We start from the raw sequence: 21,617 nt of genomic DNA on the forward strand, positions 1-21,617 counted from the left end.
TCATAGGCAACATTTTAATATGAACCATTATAAATACAATTCTATAAGTAAAAAGAAAGGATGCTTTAGCATAGTAAAACAATCATTTTGCAATAAAACAAATATAATTTTTTTTTTTTGCTGATTGAACCCTCATTTGACCTCAGTTTGACAGAGCACCAAGCCCTATTGTTGGCTGAGTTGTTCAGCACATGCTTCCAAAATGATAGCCATATTACATCAAAGGTAGAGCTATACCGCAGGTCTGGACTGCAATTTAAGAAGGCCCTGGCATTTCAAGTACACAGAGGCCCAAACAGTCACCCACCAGCCCACTAAATAGTGACTATCTATGACAAATTACAGCAGCCCCTCTGGCTTTTGCCAGAATCAAAAGATTGTCAGTCCGGGCCTGCTATACTGGTATGTAATAGTGTGCTGCAAAATAGACTGTCATAACTATTGGTGCAAGATAACATCTGGTTACCGGCATCAGATTAATGTCATAGTTCCTTGAAAAGCATGGGATTTCTACAAAATGTTATCAGCTTCTGTTCCCTTAAAAAAGTGTCTGAGCTGATTCATATTAAGAAACTCTTACGTTACAGTTCACCCCACCAAAGAAAAGCTGTGCAACTGATTTCAGTGTGCTGAAAGCTTAGGAACTGCTTACAAGATTTTTTATATCTTCCAGATTTTGTAGCACCTACAAAATGAAACAGACACACTTTAGCCAGTGGTATTCCTCACAATGATATATATTAAAAAGAGAAATGAGCATACCCTTGTAATGACAGGCCTCCTGTTCTTCATTTGATTTAAACACTGGCTTGCTACTGTGTACATTTTTTTCAATGTATTTGGTTCCACATCACCCATCTTTTTGTCAGTGTATTCTTCTATAGTCTTCTCCTCTTCCTCAATTTCTTCTTTAATATCAAGCTGTGTAAAATAACGACTATCATAGCCTATCCACAGAGCTTTTTTTCAATAAAACCTGTTGTCATTTGTGTATAAAGCACTGACTGTGACTTTATGGTAGTGTGAATGCTCAAATGAAAACTAGGCCACCTTAATGGCAAAACAAATCATTCACTGGCCATAAGTAGGCAAATCAACAGCCCAGTAGCTTGCTCTGGACCTTGCTGGTGTCCTGTGTAACTAGCATGCAGCCCCCATCTTACATGGCCACAGCTTAAAAAGCATGGGATGCAGACTCTTTGTCAAGCCTATGCTCCTAAAGGTAAAAAAGGTACTAAAAATGTACACCACTAGAAGATATAGCAATGGCTGTGCCAGTACTGTACCTTACATAGTACACACACATTATATATGTACTGTTCATTTAAGAAGCAAATAAGAAACTACACTTTACCAGCAGTGATGGAGAACGATTCTCATCCACTGGAGCAAGACCAGAGATTATTTCTAGCAGTACCTGAAGAAGCAAAGAATAAAGAATAATTAACTCTGCTACAGTAAATAACTATACATGCTTCTTCTGCTCTTCTTGTCCATAATAATAGTTCTTGGTACAGGTATGGGACCTATTATCCAGAATGCTAATCTGGTGTTTACCTGATATGGGGTTTTTCCGTAATTTGGATTTCCATACCCAAAGTCTACTTAAAAAAATAATTTAATCATTAATTAAACCCAAGAGGATTGTTTTGCCTCCAGTAAGGATTAATTATACCTTAGTTGGGATCAAGCACAATGTACTGTTTTATTATTACAGAGAAAAAGGAAATCATTTTTAAAATTTTAAATTATTTGATTAATATTGAGTCTATGGGAGATGGCCTCTCTGTAATGCAAAGCTTTCTGAATAATGGGTTTCTGGATTATAGAACCCATACCTGTACAGGACATGAAGTTTACATGCTTTTTGTGCCTTTCCACAGTGCATTTTTATCCATGGGCCCAAGGTATACCCCTGGTTTGGGGACAAAAAAATTAGGAATGCACATTAAGCTTGCAATCGAAAATATTTTCAGCTCAACATGGTGACTAAGATGCTCATACAAAAATGCATCATCTTATTAGATAACTACACATGTAGAAGGGAACACAAGTATATGAATATATTTAGCCCCTGGGTACAGTTTCCTATCGCATACAATCACTAGATCACCAAAAGTTAAAAAATGAAAGCAAAGATCTATTAGGTTGATATGGTCAACTTGACTGGGAAAATAATACTCTCTGGCACGCAAGCAATTTTAAGCAGGGTATCCCCTTGCAGTGTTTTGGTGGAACCTCCCTACCCCTCTTGCACGGAGTACAAGGCTTATATTTGTTTGGGCAGGCAAGGGTGTGCAAGTGCTTCCTGTTTCAACTTATTTGGTGCAATTTAGCACCTGTGTTAAAGGGGTTGTTCACCTTCCAGTAAAGTATGGTTTAAAAGTATGATATGCACTTAGCCAAAAAGTCTCCCTTATTTATCTTTCACTATAAACAGGACTTTGAAATTATATTCTTCCTATAGTTTTAATTTAAAAAGTACAATATTTTCCTATTTTTTGTCCCATTATAAAGCACTAATTCACCATGGACTCCCAACTGTCTCTGTACATGCCAAGCTCATTCTCTGCCTGCCTAGCAATGAGCTTTAGCAAAAGAGGCAAGGGCTGAAAAAAAAAGAGTAGCATGAATGCACAATTGGCAGACAAGGCTCCACACCAAGACATGATGCACGCAGTGCAGTACCTATAAATTAACATATCATTCCCAACTACAATATACCATTTGTAAAATACTTACCACTCCAAAACTGAAAATATCTGATTTTATAGTGATCTCTCCTCTGAGTGCCTCAGGGGCCATATATGCTGTTGTACCAACTATTCTTTCAGTCATCATAGTCTTTGAAAACTGTCCAGTTGCCCTTGATAATCCAAAGTCTGAAATTTTTGGAACTAATGTATCATCTAAGAGTATATTTGCACTAGAGGAAGAACAAAAAACACAGTATGCATTAAAATACATACAGTAAGGAACAAAAGTATTTGAACACCCTGCAATTTTGCTAGTTCTCCCGAGCTGCTTGGCAATTGCCCCGTAGCCCTTTCCAGCCTTGTGGAGGTCCACAATTTTGTCTCTGGTGTCTTTTGACAGCTCTTTAGTCTTGCCTATGGTAGTAGTTGGAGTCTGACTGACTGTAGGGTGGACAGGTGTCTTTAAAGAGCTCAGAAAGGTGCTACTAATTTAGATTAATGAGTGCAGTAGAGGTAGACTTTTTAAAGGCAGAGTAACAGGTCTTTGAGAGCCAGATTTCTTGCTGATTGCCAGGTGTTCAAATACTTATGTGCAGCAGTGCAATACAAATACATTCTTTAAAAATCATACAATGTGATTTCCTGATTTTTTTTTAAATTTTTTTTTAAATGCTGTCTCTCACAGTGGGAATGCACCTAATGAATGAATTTCAGACCCATCCATGATTTCTAAGTGGGAGAACTTGCAAAATCGCAGGGTGTTCAAATACTTATGTTCCTCACTGTACATGACCTACCATTTCAAATAAACTAGACAGTTTGTTATGTCCAGACTTTCTGCTTGCGTCAAAAGGCTGTTATAAATTTACAGATGCCTACTGACAATGCTGCAGACTGATACAGTAGGATTCTAGCATCTGTAAGTGCTACCATAACAGATACCATTGCTTTTATAAATTATTCCTTTCTGTATCTCACATCCACAAGTGTTTTAAGGGACAATATACACCCCTTTTTAACATAAACTGAATGTATAGGGCTTGTGCTAAACATACTTTTTGCCTATTATTTAAATGAAAAAATGTTAAAAACTTTGGTTTCTGTTATTTCTGGCACTAAGCAAAAATATGAAGCCTTTTTCACTTTAGCACTTCCTGATCCTGAAGAACTTTAGAGGAGTTGATAAAACTAATTACCAGTTCACTGTGAAGTCCCTGATAATGAGCTGGTCAAAGACAGGAGCTTAGATAAGGAAAAAGTTTATTTGTTCAAAGATAGGGACTCTAAACAAACTGACCTATTTATAAAGAAAGGTGGGTTTGGTTCAGTGAAAATAGCAACTTTCAAATTAGTGCTTTATAATGGCACGCAAAATAGGAAAATATAGTATTTTTTAAAATTTATAGCGTTTATCCTCCTCGTGTGGGGGTGACTGAAGTCCATTTCAAGTTCTGCACCCACCATGAGGGTAGCAATTATTTTTAAGTGGTGTTTGTAGCCAGGACAAAGGTGCTGAGGAATTAAATGGCGTGAGTGCCCTTACTACTGACAGATCCCTTAGGCTTCTCTCCCTTTCTGAAAACTGTCACTGGAGGGTTCATGTTAGTAGATATTACATCTCAAGATATGCCAGTAGTCCCAGGCTACTTTATCAAGGTAATTCTGCCAATTGAAGGTAGTGATCAGGACCTGTTGATTGGGTTTAGTTATTTGTTGATGAGGTGTAATAAAAGTTGCTGTGTCGGCCTGGTTATCGAGTAGTCTTTGAGAACAGTTTTTCTGCAAGTAAATGGTTCTTTAGTTTCAGAACTTATTCTCTTGCCTTTATGGCGTCAGAGTTGTTCCTGATCTCCCTTTGAAATTGTGAATAAGGCACAACTTGATAGTGTGTGTAAGATGTGTGTAAAATAATAAATGTAAAATAATATTTCTGTCTGTCTCTCTTCAAAACAGTGTAGTTTGCAGCCTAGTTCCTGTCCTATAGATCTGTTCATATAAGAAGTCAACCCTTGAAGTATCAAAACAGGGCATGAGTGTAGCTTTTGTAAAGCAAAATGTGTTGCCCAAACTGAGAATAAATCTGAATCTTTTCATACTGGTTCATGAACAGGTTAGAACATGTTGGGGCAACATTCAAACCAATCACAGTCCCTGCTTGTTAGAGTTAGTATTTTCAATTATGAAGTAGTTGTGGTATAAAAGTGCTCTTAGAAGCTCTGTCACAAACTCAGTTGGGGGACCGTGTATGTGCAAGCAGAGCAAATCCGACTGCCTCAATTCTCTTCTCATGTGGGATAATGGTACAGAAGTTTTTCACAACTGGTTAAAAAATAATTGCCTGGAAAGTCAGGTAAATTAGCTAAAGTTCATAGCAAGCATGTGTGTCTTGAGTGTAGGATTTCATGGATAGAACCAGTTGTAGGTAGTAATGTAGAAACCATGCCACAGGTTGCCATAGTGAGTCCATAACTGAAATAACAGGGTTTCCTGAAGAAGACCTGGTAGACATACTGTATGTATTCTTGGTAAGGTGTAAATGCAGAACCAAATTATATAGATTGTAAGCTCTACGGGGCAGGGACCTCCTTCCTCTTGTGTCCTCGACTCTTAACTTATTGCTGCTGTATTTATCTGTATTTATTATTATACTTTGTATTTATCTATTATCTTATTAACACCCTGTTTGTATTAATGTATTCTACTGTACAGCGCTGCGTACATAAGTAGCGCTTTATAAATAAAGATATACAATGCAATACAATACAATACAAAACAAATTGCAGAGAAATGGCACGCACGTCTTGTAAATACAATCATGTGGAATTAGATAAAGAGGAAGAAGAATATGGTTTGGTCAATCCAGTTGGCATTCTGGTGTTCTTTAAAGAAGGAGGTTGGATCCTGTTTCAATTTAGAATATGTTGGATAATTGTGACAAAAGCTCTGTGTGGTAAAAGGATTTAGGGCTCTGGCACACGGGGAGATTAGTCGCCCGCGGCAAAACTCCCTGTTCGCGGGCAACTAATCTACCCGAGTTGCCTTCCCCTGCCATCCCATCGGCGACAATGTAAGTCGCCGGTGGGATGGCAGACGCGGCTGGGCGATTTCGGGAGATCGGCGAAAAAGACTCGCGAGTCTTTTTCGACGATTTGCGCAAAATCGCGCCGCCGCGTGTGCCATCCCGCCAGTGACTTACATGTATGCCGGTGGGATGGCAGGGGAAGGCAACTCGGGGAGATTAGTCGCCCGCGAACAGGGAGTTTTGCCGCAGGCGACTAATCTCCCCGTGTGCCAGAGCCCTTATCAAGTATAAATACAGCAACCCCTTTATCAGCCTTCATGATCAGTAGTTTGGGATCATTAATTTAAGTGCAAAGGCCTTCTCTTTCAGAGTTTGTTACATTACAAAACATAATATTGTCTGTTGGTGTTAGCTTGCTGGTTTAGGAAACACATAGATTTTAAAGGGATTCTGTCATGATTTTTATGGTGTATTTTTCATTACTAAATTATACAGTTTACATAGCAAGTAATTCACTCTACCATTTCAAATTTTATTCTTGAGCCAACAAATGTATATTTTTAGTTTATATTGGTGTGAAGGCAGCCATCTCAGTGCATTATGCCCGAGTCTGAGCTTTCAGAAGGAGCCAGCGCTACACATTACTCCATGTAACTGGAGGAATCATGAGCTGGACTTGGATTTCTTACTCTTGAGTGCTATTCTGATATCTACCACCTTTAGCAATGCTGGTGTCAGGGAGCTGCTATCTTGCTACCTTCCCATTGCTCTGCTGATCGGCTGCTGGGGAGGAAAGGAAGGGGGGGGGGTGATAAAACTCCAACTTGCAGCGCAGCAGTTAAGTTTGACTGAAGTTCATCAGAGCACAAGTCACATTGGTTGTGGCATCCTGGGAAATGTCCTCATCCACCATTAACTTCATTGTTAATAAAATGCAAATAATTATTGTTTTGTAGTATAGCAATTACCTTTTAATATCTCTGTGCACATGACTGTTTTCATGCAAATAATTGATACCATTTGCAGTTCCATATGCAATGTTACATCTCAAAACCCATGATACTGGTGGTGTATCATTCTAAAAAATAAAAACAACATAATAAAAAAGACCCCCCCACTGAATTATAGTCAATTTACAGGAATTACAGTTTGTGACCATTATGCAAATCTGGATAACCTGAATTTTTCTATTTTTATTTCAAGGACAAGAAAACTGATACATATAAAGGGCAAAATAATGCAAAAAAATTAAACGGCAATTAACCAACAGTTTATCATATTATATAAACTTTGGGTATCATAAGTGTTTAAAAAGACATGGAAAGCGATATATATAACTATATTAAAGTGCCCCTGCAAAGGCACTACCCACTCTTTCCAAGATGGTCCCCTCTCATATATCTTATTTACTTAAATGGGCCTGAGCTGCACATATTCCAACTTAAACCCAGTCCCCTCCCTGTATTTAACATTACAGTCCACAACATCACCCTACATTCAGTTTTCCATGGCAGGTGTCTAAGTGTAACTTTAGGCCCCCTTCCTCAATTTCCCAACTTACATTTATCAGGACATGCAGCTTCTTTCTATGGACCATCACAAAAATACATCCATTCCTCCCCTAGATGTTGATTTTTTATTCATCTAAACGTTGTTGCTACATATCCTACATGTCAGCTTTGCAACACCAGAGTACCTCTGTATTCTTCTGAGTATCACAATATATGAACTTACCAAGCAAGCTAGCCTGTCCAGCAAAGAACCATTTGGCATATATGTGTATATCAGACAGTACTGATCACCATCTTTGGAATAACCAAGTAGTTTTACAAGGTTTTCATGTTGGCATCTAAAGAAACAAACAGATATCATGGGATAATTTTCCCGTAAACAACAATCAAATGGCAGGAATAGTCATGATAACTACTACAAAAAAAAAAATTCTCCTCCTGTCATACCATGAATACTGTAGTCTTTCATATGACACAGTGATCAAAAATTTAGTAAGCAAAAGCAAGAGAAATGAAAGCACATGTTTTCAATGTTTTAATTATATACATAACAGAAATCTGCAGTTGTATGCAAGCCTTAAAGCTTATACAGGTCTAAAATAAAAATTGCAGCTATAGTACCCAAATAAACTAATGCCAGGTGGTAAAAGTCAAGGCAACAAAACATCAGCAATTTAAACGGATGCTTTATGCATTTTAGGTTTAAAGGAAGTATAACAAGATAGCCCACTGTGGAGCAATTGTAACCTTTTGCTGAATTTCCTGAAAGCAGCAGCATAGATTAAGTAAGGAGCGAAACAAACTGGTCATGTTTTTATGTATGATGTGCTACATATGCTGCCTAATTTCGGCATTTACATTTCCTGCACTCACTATGGTTTTGCCCTGATATGCAGGAATTCTGGCAACAAGTTATGAAATTCGTGGCTGCAACCCATTTTATTATACCCCAAAAAGATGGTAGCCCAGAACTGGATGAGCCCATAACCTCCATCACTCAACAAAAGGATTCTCTTAGTAAAGTTACTACTGGAACTGTACAAACTTACTTACACTCACCACATCCACTCACTTATAAATACAACTGCCCAGCCACTCCTCCATTTCTTGCTTTTTTGTTCCCTTTCTCTACTCCATTTTCTGTTTATGGCTTAATTTCATCTGTCCCATGAACCGGGTTAGTGCAACTACTCTCGGATTTGCAGAGCAGCAGGAAGGAAAGAAAAATGTAGGGCATCTCATTAATTCACTGCAAATGTACCGCGCAGTATGGCAAATTGAATATGCTGTATGAATGTTAACCAAAGGAAGAAAGGTACATTTTTGATAAAGTAAAAATTACAGCATCATTGTATAGCTGTAGCTTGTATATTGTCTGACTTCATGGGTATTACAAAGAAATGAATGCGTCTTCTCTTCAGGGAATGCTTTCCACTTAATATTGAAACGTGATTGGTGGAATCTGCTTCAATTAGACTACAAAATATTTGTGAGGTTGGGTACTGATATTTGGCAAACAGGCCTAGCTTGCAATCAGAGTTCCACTTCACAAGTGTTCAGTTAATTGAGGGCTCTAAGCAGTTCAGTCAGACTCTTCAACTCCAACCTCAACAAACCCCACTTTTTGATTAGATTATTATTATTCAGAATTTGGGAAGGGGTTTCCCCAAACTGTTGACATAAATATGAAACACATAGTTGTCACACCTTCAGACAGGTAACATTTTCCTGGCACCAACCAAACACATGCATCAGACTGCCCAGTAGTGAAGTGCAATTTGTCCCTTCAGACCTTTTCACCACTCCTGCCTAACATCACCATACACTGCATATGGCAGTGGTAAGCTTGTGTGCACACCCTTGCTCCTGATATTAATTCTTTTAGTTTGAAAAGTAGCAGTCTCTCTCTGTTTATGGCCTAAAATGTGTGGAAACTTTTGCCCAAACTATTTTTCTCATTATTTTATAGCACTAATATTGAAGTAATGTTGAATTACTCACTTGCCCATAATTTTGATTTCTTGTTCAAACTGGCATGTTAGATCCTGAATACTAGCATCGACCAGCTAAAAAAAAAAAAGATAATTTATTATTGTTAACCCTAATGTCAATTATTTAGTAACATCATCCTCTTTTCATTCAGTGTTTCAAACAGAGTAAAAAAATAATGCTAATCAATGTGCCCCTGTAGCAGGCAAGGCAAACTTATTAATTCAGTTTTGCAGAGCAGCTGTATGGTATTTAAAACAAGGACAAGTTCAGAACTCAATGAGCACCACATAGAGTAACAGAAAACAATGTGCAGTAGCTGTATATTTTTGATTCAAGACTGTAATATTACAGTTATAGTGTAGTTGTTCTGTGGCATTACTGGGCAACTAAGACTAGGCACTGTTTTGATGTTTTTGATATGGCATAACAATAACAGCAAAAAGTAACAAAGCAACATTTTGTTCCAATGATACTTTATAGCAGGGGTGCCCAAGAGGTAGATCGCGGTCTACCAGTAGATCACTTTAAAGTTTTTCGTAGACCACAAGGAGGGATGCCATCCCACCACTTCTTTTTCCCCCCAACATAACAGAGCATTTAACTGCAGCCATACTGCTGTGTTGACATTTGTATAATGTTATATGGGCATTAAATGTGAAAGAGTAGATCACAGGGTGACAAACACTGGGTACCACTGCTTTATAGTATTGCATCTAACTGCTATGATAAATTTCAAAGAGAGGGAGAAAGAGAGAGATACAAAATGTCAACATCTGGCGGAACTATTTCAAGGATCTGTACAAAGAAATCCCCCATGTGAGCAAACCCCAGAACAAAAGAATATACAGGGCAAAGCTTCATGCTCTGGAGGAGAAAATCAAGGACTTCCAGACCCCTTTGGATGCACCAATGGCACCCCAGGAAATAGCAGACAAAATAAAAGACTTACAATGTTAAAAAGCCGCCGGTACAGATGGAATCCTGCCGGAGATGATTAAATAGGGCCCCCCAGAAACACATGCTGCAATAGCCAAACTCTTCAACCTAGCCCTGAGTGTCGGCCACTTCCCCAAGGCATGAAATCAAAGCCTCATAACCCCCATCTACAAAAGTGGGGACTGGTACGACCCAGCCAATTACAGAGGGATCTGTGTGGGCAGCACCCTGGGAAAACTTTTCAACAGTATTCTGAACAGGCGAAGCCTCACCTTCCTAACCCAGCACAATGTCCTCAGCCAGAGCCAAGCAGGGTTCCTGCCAAACCACCGCACCACAGACCACATTTACACCCTGCACAGCCTCATCAGAGATCATGTCCACAATACAAAACAAGGAAAAATATTTGCCTGTTTTGTGGACTTCAAAAAGGCTTTTGACTCAGTATGGCACCGTGGCCTATTCCTAAGACTACTGGAGAGTGGGACAGGAGGGAAGACATATGACATCATAAAGAGCTCATATACTGGGAACCAATGCAGCATTAACGTGAATGGGAAGAGAAGTGAGTGGTTCCGGCAGGGCAGAGGGGTTAAACCTTCTTTAACATATACATTAATGAGCTGGCAGCAGCTTTAGATTCCTCCCCAGCACCAGGACTGAGCCTACATGACACTGAAGTGAAGTTCCTGCTGTATGCCGATGATCTCCTACTCCTGTCTCCAACAGAGACCGGCCTACAAGCCAAGCTGGCAGTGCTGGAGAAGTACAGTTCAACATGGGCACTGCCCATCAACTCAAACAAAACAAAAATCATGGTTTTCCAGAAGAAGAACGGCAAACAAAGCCAAACACCCTCCTTCCTACTAAACAACCACTCACTAAGTCATACTGACAGGTATACATACCTTGGCCTAGAAATCAGCCAATCAGGAAGCGTTAAACCAGCAGTAGCTGCTCTAAAAGACAAGGCGAGCAGAACCTTCTATGCCATCAGGAGACACCTGTACCACCTTAAACCCCCAGTAAGAGTCTGGCTTAAAATCTTCGACAGTGTCATCGCCCCAATCCTTCTCTACGGCAGCAAAGTGTGGGGTCTGATCACCTACCTAGACCAACCCAAATGGGACTCTAGCCCAACAGAAATATTCCATCTGGAATTTTGAAAGCACCTCCTCCAGGTCCACCGCAGCACCCCAAACAGTGCCTGTCGGGCTGAGTTGGGCAGATTTCCCCTACTGTTTTCCATACAGAAGAGGGCGCTCTCATACTGGGCACACCTACACAACAGCAACCCCATGACCTACCATCATAAAGCCTTGTTGCACAATGAGACCCAGGGAAAGTCTTGTGCCCTGAAACAACTCATCAGTACCCTGCCCACCCAAGCCTCCCACCCACTGACAAAAGGCCAAGTAACACAAACAATAAACAAGTCTAAAGAGCAATATATCTGTGACTGGAGGGATGAGATAGCAAACTCCAAGAAGCTTACTATCTACCAATCACTAGGGAGGGAATACAGACTGGCCCCATACTTAGAAAGACTACAGAACCCAAAAGACAGACAGATCCTGAGCCAGTACAGACTGGGTGCCCACAGCCTGGAGATTGAACTGGGTCGGCACTGACAGACCTACAGGCCCAGGGAGAGCAGGCTGTGCCAGCGATGTGACCAGGGGAGAGTAGAGGATGAGACCCACTTCCTACTACACTGCCCCAAATACTCAGCACTGAGAGACACCTACTGCCAGAGACTCTCCCATCACATCCCAGACTTCCCCTCCATAGAAGAAGAGAGAAAACTCTGCATCCTAATGGGAGAAGAGGCACCGACAGTAACAATGGCAGCACAATACATAACAGACTGTGATAGAGAGAGAATGTATTTCTTACCTCTGTCAATTTTTTTACAGCTACAATTTTTTCTTTTATTTCCCCTTTGAAGACAACTCCAAAGCCTCCCTCTCCTAATTTATTGCCTCCTTCAGATACTGGTCGAATGTCAAAATTATTAGTGCTTTGCTTTACCTCAGTGAAAGAAAATCTACCAATCCCTGAAATGCCAAGGTCAGAAAAAAAAACATAAGCAGTTCACAATACTTAATTGGTATAATATGAAAAAGTGCTACATTTGTATACACTCTAATTATGATATAAATCAAAATACATTTTCCATAACAAACTTGTCATTATTTTAGTGCCGTGAACAAACCTTATAGCAATTGTTTTGGAACTTTTTTGTGCCCTGTCCTGAGTACTGCTATGCCAGCAATTAAGTCACAGTTCCAAGAATATCTAGGAGGGCAAATAAATGCTTACCTAAACTCTAATAAGGATTCCAGCATTATTTATGAAAGCATTCTCCCCAAATTTCACCCTAACGGGCATCCACGCAGGGGCCCTCTTGGGGGCAGCAGACCCACAATTTGGGAGCCACTGCCTTAGAGAAATTATGTCCTTGTGGCCCCTCATCTGTTGTTAAAGTAAAATCTACATCCGCTGCAAGATGTTGAAAATAACAAAACAAATTTCCAGTCTGAAAACACCATTATCAGGTTTTGCTCCAAAGAATGGTGCTACTTTCTAATGCCATATGCTGCCACCACACCATGGAAAGATTGTTTCTTGCCCATCTGTGAAAGGTATTTGAAGATTTACCAACAAAATGGTAATTATACAGCTGCTGATTAGTACAGTACTTTTTTGCAGAAAGAAAAAAAACTTCAATCAATCAAACCCCAGGGTTAAATAAATAGACGTACATAAAAGCACCATCAATGGAAATATAAATTACCCATGTCATCAAAATCATCAACTTCATTTTCTTCTGGTCCTTTACTTTGGTAAGTGTGAGGATTGCAAGTATCAATAACTTCTGCTGCTGACATCTCACATGGGGCATTTATTGCAGAACTAACAGGCCTCGTAGATGCATTTACATTTTCTGTATTTTTAGCTGTTAGAGGGAAAAACAAGCCAAGATTTTAAATTGTTGCTCTGAAATAGCATGCATTCACATATGAAATGTCCAAAAACATTTGGAAAAATATGGGATATAACCTAATAATGATTCTAGGGTCCTAGAAATGGTGTAGTGTTAAATGGTAAGGTGCACCAGTAACTATTTGTTAAACAAATTATCACATAACCTCTGACTGCAGTTTGCTGGATTTTTGCATAATGACTATAAATACTTTCCTTGCTTTCTGTGTAATGGCTATTTCATGACATTATGACATGCAATGGTAAAAAGCTATTAAAATGATTATTACACAATGACACAAATGCAAACATAGACAGTGTAATACCAACACTATATTGTTTTTAGTTTTTTAGAGAATAGTTGTTTCCTTTTCCTTACTAAAACTGAAATCTGATACCTCAAAGGGAAAAAATACCTGTATCCTTATAATTACATCCTGAAAAATGCCAGATTTATTTAAAGCTAAATTATTTGTTTTTAGTTATTAGTATGGGTTTCACTAAGCTGGTCAGTGGTAGGACATAAACACTATGGTATGAGTAGCTAATGGCTTCTAAGGCCATCTTTAGCTATGTGGAAGAGGCCATGTTGAGAGAACTTTGGATACATAAAGGTTCCACATTGCTCCCTTTGTGCCCCGTCAAACACACATCTAGACAGATCCAATTCACTAAAAAAGGAGGCTTGGACACAGCAGGGTTATAGAGCAATATGTGTGCATACATAAATGCACACGTATTGTGGTATAATCCTGCAGTGTCCAAGCCTCCTTCTTTAGTGCATTGGATCTATGTTAAAGGCATACTGTCATGATTTTTATGGTATACTTTTTATTTCTAAATTACATAGCAAATAATTCACTCTACCATTTAAAATGTTAGTCTTGAACCAACAAATGTATTTATTTTTTAGTTGTAATATTGGTGTATAGGAAGCCATCTCTAAGTGCATTTTGCCAGTTAGCTTTCAGAAAGAGCGAGCGCTACACATTAGAACTGCTTTCAGGTAACCTATTGTTTCTCCTACTCCCATGTACCGTATATACTCGAGTGCTGAAAAGGTCACCCTCAGCTTATACTCGAGTAAACACATAAGTCTGACCTGCAGAAGCAGCTGTTTGCTTGCCTGCTTCTCTCCTGCGATTTCCACTCCCACCAACCGCACCAGTCTACCTATTAGCGCACTCTTCTGCGCACCTGGGCGGAAGTGACGTCATGCGCCCCTGCAGGTACAAACATAAGGCTGCAGGCAAGGTAGGGAAGTACCGGCAAGCATATATGGAGGAAGCACAAACACTGATCAGCGTGCAACAGGAACAAATAATTTGTGCTTGCCGATCAGTGTCTACTGTCACCATAGCAACCGAAGTCAATGTTTGTGAGCGCTCGTGCTCGCAATAGACAAAGCTCACAAATTTTATTTTATGTGCATGCGCCTATTAGTAATGTTATGTAATGCACATGCTCCTGGTCTTGGATACTGAGTGTTGCATTATGGGAATTTCTTTTTGCTTTACCCTGCATTTTTTTGGAAACAGGATTTTAAACTTTTAAATGAATGGAAAGTTGTGCGAATTAGGAGCTCTACAAAAGGAGGATGAAGGTGTGCCTTTCCATGGACCTATATTTACTTTTACACTTTTCTTGTCCTTTAATCCAAGCCCTGCAGTTTGATTGAAGTTAAACTCATGTGTGTTTAACTTCAATCAATAATTACCTATAATTAGTACCGAAGTACAGCAATACTGATCAGGGATATTCATATCATGTGATCAGCATTGCTAATGCAGGTGAATACTGTTAATTATTATTAATTAAATTGAAGTTGAACACATACAGTACAGTAAATATACAGTATACGATCAACCTCAATTAGTGTAATTTTATTGGTATTTATTTTGATTATTGAAACTTAGCAGTAGCTACTGCTTTTCCCACCCCATATACTCGAGTCAATACATATTTCCAGTTTTCTTAGGTAAAATTAGGTACCTCGGCTTATATTCAGATCGGTTTATACTCGAGTATATACAGTAACTGGAGGAGTCCCAAGACTGACTTGAATTTCTTTCTATTGAGTGCTATTCTGATATCTACTGGGAGCTGCTTTCTTGCTACCTTCCCATTGTTCTTCTGAACGGCTGCTGGAAGGGAGCAGTATCACTCCAACTTGCAGCTCAACAGTGTGACTGAAGTTTATCAGAGCACAGGTCACATGACTGTGGCAATGAAGAATATGGCTAGCCCCAAGTGCAATTTCAAAACTAAATATCAAAAAATCTGTTTGTAATTTTGAAAAATGGATTTCAATGCAGGATTCTGCTGGAGAAGCTCTATTAACTGATGCATTTAGAAAAAAACATGTTTCCCATTACAGTATTCCTATAAGAACCTCGGCAGGTTGGTATTGGGGGATGTATATGGATATACTTTCAAAGTGAATTACCAGGAAGCAGAAGAGAAGCAGCAGCAGAAAAGCCATTCTTCTGCAGCAGATCTTTGAGGTCTTGTACAGTGCAGTTTGTTGTTCCCCAATCATAAAGTAATTCACATGTAGGACTTTTTCCCATTTGCACAGTTCCTTCAAATCTCCTTGAAAGAAGAGAAAAATGTTCAACTAAGATAAATAAAAATAGCATAAAAAACACAAGCTGTTTACTGTTTGGTGAAATAATAGGTCTTTAAATCTGTAAAAGCAAGTTCCTTTCTCTCATAGTTTTAGGAAAATTAGTAGACCTTTGAGTCTGGAATGCAGAATTTTTAGTTATATGGTGTAAACATTTTGTAATAGCACTATAGTGCAGACCCTCCCTGTAGGGACACCACATTATAAACCCAATAAAGAGGAAACTCTGGCTGACTTTATCTTATTTCTACAAAAAAAAGCATGGACAAAATTTTCACACATTTCAAAAACAGGAAAAATAATTGATTCCTGGTGAAACTGATTCCAGTGATTTGTGTGATTGAGATAGGAAATTTATAAAGCAAGCTCTACTTTAGTACAGACTAGAATGAATGATGCAGATTCAGAAAGAAAATGTAATTCTAAGCCACGTTTCAATATATATTTATTAAAAATGTACAACAATTTGGTATTGATTGGAGAATGTGTCTGGTTGCTTACATTTTCTGCATAACTAGAACAGAAAGTTGTAAAAGTACTACTTTTAACTGCAATGACACTAACAACTTTTCAAATTTTCATTTTTAATGAAAGGTTGCTTGGAATTATTGGGTGGAGATCCCTAAATAATAATACCAAAATTAAGGGGATGGGAAGGAAATACTACATATTCATTAAAATTAAAAATAGAAAAAGTAACTGAATATTCTATTTTATGGCAGACAGGTCTAATATACTGTATGTAAGCCTCTCTTGAACTAGCATTATGAATGTGTTTGTATTAAACAAGTAAGGGTATTACAGGCAAAACATTTCGGGATTGTTGTACAGGGTTCACTAATTTGATCACAGTATCCTCTGGAAACAAAACTTTTACCATTTCCAACAATTTTTTTTTTCTTTTTAAAAAAGTGTCAGTGATGATGATGATGATGAAAATAAATGCTAAACCCCCAAAAAAAATATTTTTATATAATTGTAATATAAGTTAAACTGCAAACCAAATCACCTATATAAAGCCATTACCGTATATGAAATTGTGAGTATCTTGCTTCACCAGAAGGTTTCATTATATTCACAGCTATTTTTTTCCATCCCTCCTGGGGATCGAGAAGGTCCGCTAGCTGCCTGTGCATTCCATGGCTAAGGTTTCGGACGTAGGTAGATGGTGTTACAGTTTTGCTCATGGTTTATACTAAAATGATAAAGATATATTTATTACAAATGAGACACATGTTAATTACATATATTGCTATATTTTCTTATACAGTTGGTAACAAACTTGAATCACACTTACAAAAAGTTGAATGATTCTACCTTATTACATACAAAAAAGGGCAATTTTGCATTTTGTTGATATCACCTTTGGATTAACCAGAAACACCACAATTCCTTAGTCCAAAGTCTATTCCTTCCCCAAACCAGTCTGAGTTGCAGAGACCCAATAAAGCACAACAAAAATTCCCCAGCTCCCTCTTCCCCCATTTCCACATAGGTATGACAGGGGGCAAAATAATATATACAGTCAATTACTATCTCAACAAAACTGTTAGAGAACTGTAGACTATGTATTACTTATGTGGAAACTGGTGATTTACTGGTTTATAGCCACTGGGTTTTTATGTCACGTCATTGCTTAGCAGCATTCTTTTTACAGTGGAGGAAATAATTATTTGACCCCTCACTGATTTTGTAAGTTTGTCCAATGACAAAGAAATGAAAAGTCTCAGAACAGTATCATTTCAATGGTAGGTTTATTTTAACAGTGGCAGATAGCACATCAAAAGGAAAATCGCAAAAATAACTTTGAATAAAAGATAGCAACTGATTTGCATTTCATTGAGTGAAATAAGTTTTTGAACCCCTACCAACCATTAAGAGTTCTGGCTCCCACAGAGTGGTTAGACACTTCTACTCAATTAGTCAACCTCATTAAGGACACCTGTCTTAACTAGTCACCTGTATAAAAGACACCTGTCCACAGAATCAATCAAGCAGACTCCAAACTCTCCAACATGGGAAAGACCAAAGAGCTGTCCAAGGATGTCAGAGACAAAATTGTAGACCTGCACAAGGCTGGAATGGGCTACAAAACCATTAGCAAGAAGCTGGGAGAGAAGGTGACAACTGTTGGTGCAATTGTTCGAAAATGGAAGGAGCACAAAATGACCATCAATCGACCTCGCTCTGGGGCTCCACGCAAGATCTCACCTCGTGGGGTGTCAATGATTCTGAGAAAGGTGAAAAAGCATCCTAGAACTACACGGGAGGAGTTAGTTAATGACCTCAAATTAGCAGGGACCACAGTCACCAAGAAAACCATTGGAAACACATTACACCGCAATGGATTAAAATCCTGCATGGCTCGCAAGGTCCCCCTGCTCAAGAAGGCACATGTGCAGGCCCGTCTGAAGTTTGCCAATGAACACCTGAATGATTCTGTGAGTGACTGGGAGAAGGTGCTGTGGTCTGATGAGACCAAAATAGATCTCTTTGGCATTAACTCAACTCGCTGTGTTTGGAGGAAGAAAAATGCTGCCTATGACCCCCAAAACACCGTCCCCACCGTCAAGCATGGGGGTGGAAACATTTTGCTTTGGGGGTGTTTTTCTGCTAAGGGCACAGGACAACTTATTCGCATTAACGGGAAAATGGACGGAGCCATGTATCGTGAAATCCTGAACGACAACCTCCTTCCCTCTGCCAGGAAACTGAAAATGGGTCGTGGATGGGTGTTCCAGCACGACAATGACCCAAAACATACAGTAAAGGCAACAAAGGAGTGGCTCAAGAAGAAGCACATTAAGGTCATGGAGTGGCCTAGTCAGTCTCCGGACCTTAATCCAATAGAAAACCTATGGAGGGAGCTCAAGCTCAGAGTTGCACAGAGACAGCCTCGAAACCTTAGGGATTTAGAGATGATCTGCAAAGAGGAGTGGACCAACATTCCTCCTAAAATGTGCGCAAACTTGGTCATCAATTACAAGAAACGTTTGACCTCTGTGCTTGCAAACAAGGGTTTTTCCACTAAGTATTAAGTCTTTTTTTGTTAGAGGGTTCAAAAACTTATTTCACTCAATGAAATGCAAATCAGTTGCTATCTTTTATTTAAAGTTATTTTTTCGATTTTCCTTTTGATGTGCTATCTGCCACTGTTAAAATAAACCTACCATTGAAATGATACTGTTCTGAGACTTTTCATTTCTTTGTCATTGGACAAACTAACAAAATCAGTGAGGGGTCAAATAATTATTTCCTCCACTGTATGTGCTGAGTATGGAATTTTGCTGCATACCCTACTGCTTCCATTCCACCTTATCTCATTTAAACCTAAGTTGTTCAACTTAAAGCTGCTGAACTGATAAAAAATGTGTCATACATCAACAAAGTAAAAACTGAAAAGGAATCAACTTTCTTGTCCTTTAATGTGGGATCCCACCCGCAACTTGACTAGGCAGAAAGTGGCAAGCATGGTTTTAAAAGGTTTCTGCAACCTAAGGCTGATGCCACACATGGCGTTTTTACGCTGCGTATTTTCTAATTCTCTCGGTGGCTGAAAAACGCACAATGTCATGATCCATAGAAATAACTTGAAAAGACTCGAAGCAAACCACACAATGCGTAAATACGCTAGAAAACGCCTAAACCACGGAATTTTCAAGCGTTTGCCGAAATACGCCAGTATTTGCACAGCAAGCTATTCCTATGTATACTCAAAGGCAGCTGCCAGACCTAGCGGAAATACGCGGCGTTTTTTACTATTTCGCACTATTAGCACCATGGAAACGCAGAAAATACGCAGCGTAAAAACGCCACGTGTGGCATCAGCCTAAGCGTACCAGATTCCCCCCTTCTCCTTTAAATCCTGACTGTACTACATGAGGTGTTGTTCCATAAGTCCACACCTTTTCACACATTGCAAGGGCCCAGCTAAGAGGTTTTTACCGTGACTGTATTCTACTCGATGAGTAGCTGAAGCATTGCTGTAGGCCAAGATAGGGTTAAATTTACATAAGGCATAGACCTATCCTTGTAGCTGAGGACAAAAGACACAGCTCTCTCAAGCTCAACTGCCTGATGCATTCAGTACCATTTAAGCAGGTATTATTCTGCGCCTGTAGGGAGTATACTCACCAGCTATGATAGATACTGTAGCCCTGCCACTCAGGCACTCACAGGTACCCAGCGAGTACAGAAGTACTGAGCACCTAGGCGCTGTAGTGCTGGAGGCAAACGCCACACAGGCTAGTTGCAATGAGTCCTATTACTGCCCTGTAACTTCTAATTTCCTACTTCTTCTAGAACATTTCCGCATCCTCTTTCACTTGCACAACACCAAAAACTCCGGTTACCAGGCATGCCAGAGACTTCTGAGTTGCGGCTATAACACGCGTGCGCAGTAACGCAAAACGCCGCTCTCCTGTTCTAAGTACAGCGAAGTAGTTGCTTTTTCTATCTGCTAGAAACTATGATCAGTACATCCTCCATGGCACTACACTGATGGAGCCACGTTGTTTATTCTGGCACCCATAACCGCATAAATTAATCAGACCTGTAGGCAAAGAATGAATGAAGTTACACACATAACAGCCAGGCAGTTCAGTATAAACTAGTGCAGCCTAGTACGTATCTTATTACTAATGAGAGGGAATAAGCCGTAACACAGCTCAGTGAGAAATTACACGAAGTAGGGCAGGAAGGATAGTGGGTGGAGTTAGAGTTGTGGCGTCCGACAACGGAAGGAGGAAGTGACTGCGCCATGTGGGTGAGCGGCTGAGTGCTGCTAATGTGTTAGGTTACCTGTTGCGGTACAGCGGTTGCTGAGCTGAGGCATGTTAAATGTTCATGTCTAGATATGTTGTTAGCGTACGGATAGCTAGAAAGAGGTCTTATAGTGCTTATTTGTCAGCGTTTGGAGCTGTGTAGGTGGCAAGAGACAGAGCGAAATGGGCGCAAGAAGCACTGTCTGTGGTAGTCTGGCCAAACATACACACAGTGAGCACAAGAAGGAACATATTTATGGAAGGAAAACATACATCTGGCCTTGGCCAGCCAAAAAATAATATAAGACTTTTGTGAGCAATTGGCCAGTGGACAGACATGACTTTTTGAGAGAGAATGTTTGTGTTTATTATAGGGAGCTGCCAGGCACAATTTGTGTGTTCGTCAGTTATCCTCAATTCATCTTTTAGTTTTACAGGAAATCCTTAGTTTCTGGCATGTATTAGGGATTGGAATTAAATATAGAATTATTGGGTAAGGATCCAAAACAGAAAAAAAAATATTCAAGCAGTAAAGGTACACACCACATGTTTTGGGCATAGCCCTATATCAAGTGTGAAGTGAACAATACTATATAGCAGGGATCCCCAACCTTTTTTACTTGTGAGCCACACAAAGCATGATAAAAGTTCTTTGGGGATGTCAAATAAGGGCTATTATTGGCAATTTGGTAGCCCCATGTGGACTACTAGCCTGCTGGATGCTCTGCTTGGAATAAAACTGTGTCTCTGTGCTTCCAGAATTTGCCTCCAAGCCAGAAATGTAAAAATGGGCATCTACTTTGAGGCCACTGGGAGCAACATGTTTTTCACAAGCAACTGGTTGGGGATCACTGCACTGCAGGTATTTAACCTGTACAAGCCCCTCCTCTTGATTCCAATTGGCTTTTAATAGTTGAGTGGAAAAAAGGCCCCAGTGTACAAGGCCTTCAGTGTGAATCGTAGTCTATTACAAATCCAATGTTCATAGTGTCAGTAGTCCGAATACAGTATTTATAGTTGATATACAGTGACGTTACTTAAAGCACATATCACTAGCCATAACCTTAAAAACAGATCCAATGAAAT

The 21,617-nt window shown here is 39.4% G+C and overlaps 2 protein-coding genes across 6 annotated transcripts in view; one reads left to right on the forward strand and one right to left on the reverse strand.

Moving 5' to 3' along the window:
- irak4 (interleukin 1 receptor associated kinase 4) lies at positions 1–20,528 on the reverse strand. 2 transcript variants are annotated; one of them, XM_012959165.3, is made up of 12 exons: positions 20,451–20,528; positions 16,795–16,963; positions 15,589–15,734; positions 12,955–13,116; positions 12,054–12,214; positions 9,231–9,295; positions 7,453–7,567; positions 6,687–6,796; positions 2,743–2,926; positions 1,355–1,417; positions 763–921; positions 1–685 (listed from the first exon to the last, which is right to left on the reverse strand). In XM_012959165.3, exons 2-12 carry the CDS (start codon positions 16,953–16,955, stop codon positions 638–640), a joined length of 1,374 nt encoding a protein of 457 aa, XP_012814619.2. In that variant the 5' UTR covers positions 16,956–16,963; positions 20,451–20,528; the 3' UTR covers positions 1–637.
- Positions 20,440–21,617, forward strand: part of pus7l (pseudouridine synthase 7 like) — an 11,430-nt gene continuing 10,252 nt past the window's right edge. Inside the window, exon 1 of one of the 4 annotated variants that reach the window (XM_012958506.3) lies at positions 20,440–20,563. The gene's annotated coding sequence lies outside the window, so the exon portion shown is untranslated. 4 annotated transcript variants of the gene reach the window in all.

The sequence above is a fragment of the Xenopus tropicalis genome, chromosome 3 (genome assembly GCF_000004195.4).
Source record: "Xenopus tropicalis strain Nigerian chromosome 3, UCB_Xtro_10.0, whole genome shotgun sequence".
Classification (NCBI taxonomy): domain Eukaryota; kingdom Metazoa; phylum Chordata; class Amphibia; order Anura; family Pipidae; genus Xenopus; species Xenopus tropicalis.

Bases quoted from the DNA above. Each gene is read 5' to 3' on its own strand.
- irak4 (XM_012959165.3), bottom strand. From the start codon at position 16,955: ATGAGCAAAACTGTAACACCATCTACCTACGTCCGAAACCTTAGCCAT. The intron at 9,296-12,053 runs GTAAGAAATACA...TTTTTTTTTTAG, and splicing joins CTGTAAAAAAATTGACAGAG to CTGGTCGATGCTAGTATTCA. The intron at 2,927-6,686 runs GTAATTGCTATA...TTCTTCCTCTAG, and splicing joins GTGCACAGAGATATTAAAAG to TGCAAATATACTCTTAGATG.